Source organism: Oncorhynchus gorbuscha, linkage group LG02 (assembly GCF_021184085.1).
Source record: "Oncorhynchus gorbuscha isolate QuinsamMale2020 ecotype Even-year linkage group LG02, OgorEven_v1.0, whole genome shotgun sequence".
NCBI classification, from domain to species: domain Eukaryota; kingdom Metazoa; phylum Chordata; class Actinopteri; order Salmoniformes; family Salmonidae; genus Oncorhynchus; species Oncorhynchus gorbuscha.
In genome coordinates, this window is record NC_060174.1 from 44,438,987 (window position 1) to 44,446,234 (window position 7,248).

Here is a 7,248-nt window from a genome sequence, read left to right on the forward strand (position 1 = left end):
GTATGACATCAATAAGATGGGAAGGAATGCCATCATATCAGTGAACCGTTGTCTCTGTATTGTGTTGATAGACAGGAATGCATATCATTTACTGTAGAATCTTGGATGAATAGCTAGTGCATAATAGGGTTTAAAAGTACACAATGACTGTCTATGGGTTGTACTGTAGCAGTTATCTTCCTTCTTATAAGCCTGTTCATAGGTTAAGTTGTGATTTTACTCCCCCCTACTGGTCATGATGAGTCTCTGCACTTGTTTACCCCCTGCAGTAACACACTCCACTCCCAACCCCCAGCCAGTCCTCCATACTGTATCAGAACACATCATGGCCCATATTTAGCTCAATGATGAAGGTCCCTCTCCCTCAGGCTCTTAATGACGGTGGCTGAGACCGTGTTCATTAGGCAGGAATTAGACTGGGACTTGAAACACTCTGAAAAGCCTGGGAGGGATGATTAAGGAATGAATAACTGCGAGACTCATGAATGACATTTCATGGAGATAAAGGTTTTGTCACAACACTGATATGAGACAGAAAGTGATGTGCAGCTAGCCTGGTCCCACATCTGTTTTGTGCTGTCTTGCCAACTACTATGGTCTTGTAACGACACCAGTTTGGATACTACAACAAGCCAGCCTGCAGTGTTTAGTGCTGATCAGGTTGTGTGATATAACATTATGACTCACACACACACTTTGCTGTCTCCTGCTGGCTGGGTGTTATAAATATGCGGATCAGAGCAGTGTCTTTTTAGAGCCCCGGTAGAAATGACGTGTGTTTGTTTGCGCGTATCAAATCAAATGTTATTTGTCACATACACATGGTTGCAGATGTTAATGTGAGTGTAGCGAAATGCTTGTGCAATGCATATCAATGTTCAAGAGGGTGTGTTGAGACAGCCAGGTTCAGATGGAGGACAGCTCTAATGCTGAGCCAGCTGTACCTTCTCCCAGGCAGGGGGCCTGCTGTGGCTGGAGGTGCTGATAATGACCCAGCCTGCAGGCCTCTCAGTGCTGCAGCGTAAGGCCTGCCAGCCCTCACTATACCTGGGCTCTGAACAAGCTACTAGGAGCACTTTGGGATATATAGGTTTACATCTGAACACTAAATTCAGACAGAAGGCTTCAACAACTCTGCCTGGTGTCTCGATCCACTTAGTGACTAAGAGTCAGTGAGGGACTGTAGCTACATTACCACGGCCTGTCTGCAAGACCAGGCAACATTTATAACGTACAAGGCCATAGACCTGCTTAGTTTTAAATAAGGGTTCAATAAAATAACCTGACCTCTGTGTCTTTGCACCACCCCACGGCAGGCACAGAAAGAAGACGGAACCCCCATCCCGCCGCCCCCCCTGTCCGCCCCAGTGACGTCCACTGCATAGTGCACTCCCAGCAGAGCCACGGGGGCCAGGTTCACACCCCTGAGATGGGTTCTCCGGTGCTGGGTCACTCCTTCAGCCCCCCGGGATCTGCTGCGGAGCCGCAACCACGGCCAGCTGCCCATGGACAGCCCAGAGCGCCGGCGGCGTACCGGCCACGGCAGCCTGACCAACATCAGCCGCCACGAGTCGCTGAAGAAGATGGAGAGCCCGCCCATCCGACGCTCCACTAGTTCTGGCCAGTACACAGCCGTGTTCCAGGAGCCCCACCCACACCCGCACGGTGGTGGCGGCAAGCCCCTGGACCCGGAGACCATCGCACAGGTCAGCATCAGCAACGAGGGACGAGCACAGCTCACTCCAGCACCACAGCCCTGCACCGCCCTGTAAACCTAGTCAGTGCTAATTCTGTATTCTGCTCCTGAACACCTCTGTCACATCACTCCCAAACACATTCACATTGACAATCTAGTTGTCATGTTATCAAGATGCTCCTATACAGAGTGACTTACAATAAGTGAAGTCAACAAATGTAGGTGAGACGAGACAACCACATGTCACCATCATTGCAAGTAAAACTTTATTTAAAGAATTGCTGCTAGCAGCAACCGCAGCGCTAGTAAGAATATCACAAAAAAATTGTTTTTGTTGCTTCATATAGCTTCTGGGATATTGACGTTGAGTTAAATCGCTTTTGAGAATCGAGTATCTATTTTTGTAATGTTCCACACCGTCACACAAGCTGCTAATTTGGTCCGAGTGCCGCTTGTCAGATCAGAAAATAGAAAGTCATTATTTCAAAGCAGGCATCAGTGTCTGCATGGGGATACTTTGTGTCGTTACAGGCCACAATTACCTTATCAGAGCTCTGATAACAATGCGATGCGTCTTGGCGGTAGCAGTATGCATTGTGGGAAATCATGACAAGCCATCAGCAGTGTGAAGAGACTTCTAATGAGGAAGCTGATGGTCAAAAAGAGGATGATGTCTCTCTCCATTGGGTTGTCTGTCTCTGTCTAGTAGGGAGATGCTCTGATGAATGTCTTGTCATCTCTGCATCTTGTCTTTGGTATTCGAAGTCGGGCACATGCCCAGGGATTTCAGTCTCAAGCAGCACTCTTGTCCTGACTGAGCTCGCATGCGCAAAGGTCTGAGGCACTGCATCTCAGTGCAAGAGGCGTCACTACAGTCCCTGTTTCAATTCCAGGCTGTATCACATCCGGCAGTGATTGGGAATCCCATAAGGATGTCACTGTATATTTATGAACTTCTCTGTCTTTTCCCACTGTTTACCTACCGCTCGCTCTCTCTCCCTTCAGGACATAGAGGAGACAATGAACACGGCGCTGAACGAGCTGCGGGAGCTCGAGAGGCAGAGTTCGGCCAAGCACGCCCCCGACGTGGTGCTGGACACTCTGGAGCAGAGGCAGTCGACCGGGGGCCCCACCCCAGCTAGTTCCAGCGAGTCCCTCAGTCCCCTCCACAACATCCTGCTGAGGGCCCAGACCGGCGAGGCCGGGGGGGCGCCGATGCGCCGCAGCACCAGCTCCTCCAGCGACACCATGAGCACCTTCAAGCCGATGGTGGTGCCCCGCATGGGGGTGCAGCTCAAGCCGCCCGCTCTGAGGCCTAAGCCCCTGGTCCTGCCCAAGACGGGCCCGACCCACCTCCCCGCCGCACCCCCTCCCCAGGACCCCCTGGACAAGTCGTGCACCATGTGAACGCTGAACTCTGGGACAGGAGCAGAGGCCAATGGGAGAAGAGTCTAGATACAGTAGCAACATGTTATCGATGTGTATAGATTCTAATAATAATTATAACATTGTGAGGACAGTATAAGAACAGTCCATTGCCTGGACATTGATTAAAGAGATCTGAGACATTCAAGTAAGCAAGGATGCTGTATTTGTTTTCTTTGTGAGGTGGATTTGTTTTCTTGCAGTGTCTAGAAGTTAACCAGTGTCAAGTAAGTTAACTACATTTATTGACAATGACAACATAGGGATATTCTCTGGTCTGCTAAACAGACTGAACTACCACAAAGAAAAGGGCATGTTTCAGTGTGAATATTTTCAACAGACAAATAGTTTGTCAATATCATATGGGAAATACTGTAGAATCTGCTGAAATGCCTTGCATCGCTAGATAAGTCAACTTTTTCTTCATCATTACTATATACAGTAACAAAAACAAAGGCTTCCTTCGAGGTTACAGAAACTAGAGAACTACAAAAGAATGAACGCTAAAGAAACGAAGTGGTGCACGTTTTGTTTACTACTCAGCCAGGGGGACTATGGGAAATGTAGTCCGTGTCGGCTGTGCCCGACTGGAGTTCGCTTCTCACTTAGATGAAAAATACTTAGGTTTAGAGTACTGATCGTATGGCCTTACTGCCACTCAGAAATATAAGCTGTCAATAGTGTTCAAACCACCAATCGAAAGCTGCTGGTAGTATGAGTGTAGCTAACTAATATTTATAGCTGAGATTGAGACAGAGACTGACTGAAGCAGGGAGTGGAAGAGTCCAGATATGTGTGTGATGATAAGGGTACACTTATATATATATATATGTATGAATTATGAAAACTTGTACAAGATTCAAGTTGTACATGTTGATTTCACATGGCTTTTTTTAACACAGAAGAGTCGTTTTAAACAAGGTCTGGAGGGAGACGAGGATACAACCACTATGTGAAATATTACCCATTATGGAAATTCTGTGAAAATTGTTATATACCCTTAAAGACCTGTGTCGAACCTTCGTTGGCCTTATGTTTTTAGAATCAAGGATCCGGTTGAGAATGGTTTGCTGTACTATAGACGCCCCACAATGCATATGACCAATGGTATACACAACACACAAGAGCTTGCTTTACTGTACAACAACACACAATGCCTGGCTTTCTCTGTCCAAATGAATCATAGTTTTAGAGCATGGATGTTACTCTCTCTTTCTCTCCTTGTGCAAGACTCCAAAAACTTGTGGAAAGACTCACGGCAACTCTCCCAACGACGGAGTGCTGCCAGTAGCCATGGACTAACTGACTGTTACTGTAAAATACTACCTTGTTCATCATACTGCTTCTTGTGTTTCTTGTCAATGTCAGTGTGTGAGGAGCTTTCTATCCCAATAGCCCCCTCTGACCATGTAGGCTAATCCTTGTGTTGTGGATAGAGAGATGGGCTGGTCCATTACTCTGTGGGGGAGATGTGACTGATGTTTAGATTCTCCATCAGGAATTTGTCATTACATGTATGCGATAAACCCCCTCTTGAATGATTTATTTGGTCCTGGGGAATACATAATCGCATGTCACATGATGTGGGTGTATGTGACAACTGACCACCGAGGGAACTGGCCTACTCATACTGGAACTGAATGCCCCCCTGTTTTCCAATTCTGTGACAGCGCCCTCTAGAAGTCTGTCTGTGTAGCTGAAGAAAGAAGACTGATAGGTGCATGTGTGGGGAAGCATCTGGTTAAAGAGCAAGGACAAACAAAACCAAATTCCCAATAAGCAATGTTTTCCTTGAAATACAAACTGCAACAGGTTTATTTTTGTCTATTGCAAAACATTCATGTATATTAAAAGTGAATATGATCTGAATTCTGGATTTTACAACCTTTTTTTCTGAGTTCTGTAATGTTTATTTGTTTACGATTTTAGTTTTGTTAGAATTGGATAGGATTTTTTGAACAAAGGATGTAGAAATTCAAAAATGTCTCAAGTTGCAGGTGTCCCACCCAAACCCGGATCGTATTCATTCGACACCAAATGGAAGAGAACTGACAAACGGAGGCAGTACCAAGAAGAAACACTCATTTAGTTTTCCGTTTTGCTACAGTGTCTCCTAATGAACATGAGCCTGTTGTATTCTGTGTTCTCTCTATGCCAATCATACACAGTAGTGTCCTGCCTGTTGACTAACTTTGTGTCCTTGTACATCTGTAGTATGTACACGTGAAAGTGCCTTTGAAAATGTTTTCGAGGAACTTTAACTATGTTCTGTACTGTTGCATTCTCATTTCAGACCCTGTGTTACGAGCAGTAGGAAGCGAGATGAATGAATTAATAATGATGATGCCATTTTAGAAAAAGTTATTAATTATTGAATAATAAAGATACTGCTTATACATTGTGACAATGCACTTTTATGTATAGAACTGTATATTTGGCATGAAATATCTTAACTTTTAGAGCTATTTGAGGGTTGTTCCTCAAGGGTTTTTCTTTCTAATAAAGGCAATTGTTCAGTCTGAAGTGGTCTTTTGTCCTTAAATTAGCACTGCATGTTGTCGGCAGCACTCTAAACCTCTGGTCATTGTGTTACAGGATATACTTCACTATTTACAACTCATTTTCAAGTTAATGTACATCTTACTCTGCGGAAAATGGGTGCAGTTGAAGTCGGAAGTTTACATACACTTAGGTTGGAGTCATTAACTTGTTTTTCAACCACTCCACACATTTCCTGTTAAAAAAAACTATAGTTTTGTCAAGTTGGTTAGGACATCTACTGTGTGCATGACACAAATACATTTTCCAACAATTGCACAGTCAACTTAGTGTATGTAAACCGCTTGAAAAATTCCAGATGACGTCATGGCTTTAGAAGCTTCTGATAGGCTAATTGACATAATTTGAGTCAATTGGAGGTTTACCTGTGGATGTATTTCAAGGCCGACCTTGCTTGACATCATGGGATAATCAAAAGAAATCAGCCAAGACTTCAGAAAAAGTCTGGTTCATCCTTGGGAGCAATTTCCAAACACCTGAAGGTACCACGTTCATCTGTACAAACAATAGCACGCAAGTATAAACACCATGGGACCACACAGCTGTCATACCGCTCAGGAAGGAGACACGTTCTGTCTCCTAGAGATGAACATACTTTGGTGTGAAAAGTGCCAATCAATCCCAGAACAACCGCAAAGGACCCTGGGAAGATGCTGGAGGAAACTGGTACAAAACTATCTATTTTCACAGTAAAATGAGTCATATACTGACAACCTGAAAAGCCGCTCAACAAGGAAGAAGTCACTGCTCGAAAACTGCCATAACGCCAGACTGCGGTTTGCAACTGCACATGGGGTGGGAAAAAATACTTTTTGGAGAAATGTCCTCTGGTCTGACGAAACAAAAATAGATCTGTTTGGCCATAATGACCATTGTTATGTTTGGAGGAAAAAGGGGGAGGCTTGCAACCCGAAGAACACCATTCCAACCATGAAGCACAGGGGTGGCAGATTCATGTTGTGGGGGTGCATTGCTGAAGGAGGGACAGGTGCATTTCACAAAATAGATGGCATCATGAGGATGGAAAACTATGTGGATATATTGAAGCAACATCTCAAGACATCCGTCAGGAAGTTAAAGCTTGGTCGCAAATGTGTCTTCCAAATGGACAATGACCCCAAGCATACTTTCAAAGTTGTGGCAAAATGGGTTAAGGACAACAAAGTCAAGGTATTGGAGTGGCCATCACAAAGCCCTGACCTCAATCCTATAGAACATTTGTGGGCAGAACTGAAAAAGTGTGTGTGAGCAAGGAGGCCTACAAACATGACTCAGTTACACGAGCTCTGTCAAAATTCACCCAACTTATTGCGGGAAGCTTGTGGAAGGCTCCCTGAACCGTTTGACCCAAGTTAAACCATTTAAACGCAATGCTACCAAATACTAATTGAATGTATGTAAGCTTCTGACCCACTGGGAATGTGGTGAAAGAAATAACATCTGAAATAAATAATTCTCTCTACTATTATTCTGACATTTCACATTCTTAAAATAAAGTGGTGATCCTAACTGACCTAAGACAGTGAATTTGTACTAGGATTACATTTCAGGAATTGTGAAACTGGGTT

At 44.6% G+C, this 7,248-nt stretch overlaps 2 protein-coding genes across 3 annotated transcripts in view; both read left to right on the forward strand.

Annotated features, from left to right (window-relative positions):
- The window catches only part of LOC124002746 (SLIT-ROBO Rho GTPase-activating protein 1), a 163,146-nt gene extending 161,636 nt beyond the window's left edge, over positions 1-1,510 (forward strand). For both annotated transcript variants that reach the window (XM_046310463.1, XM_046310471.1), the window contains exon 21: positions 1,317-1,510. In XM_046310463.1, coding sequence (XP_046166419.1) covers positions 1,317-1,371 — 55 coding nt within the window. In that variant the 3' untranslated portion in view covers positions 1,372-1,510. The remainder of the gene's footprint in view (positions 1-1,316) is intronic.
- LOC124002757 (SLIT-ROBO Rho GTPase-activating protein 1-like) lies at positions 1,372-5,640 on the forward strand. Its single transcript, XM_046310483.1, has 2 exons — positions 1,372-1,706; positions 2,702-5,640. The coding sequence occupies exons 1-2, from the start codon at positions 1,506-1,508 to the stop codon at positions 3,101-3,103; spliced, it is 603 nt and encodes a 200-aa protein (XP_046166439.1). The 5' UTR covers positions 1,372-1,505; the 3' UTR covers positions 3,104-5,640.
- Positions 5,641-7,248: the final 1,608 nt, after the last annotated feature.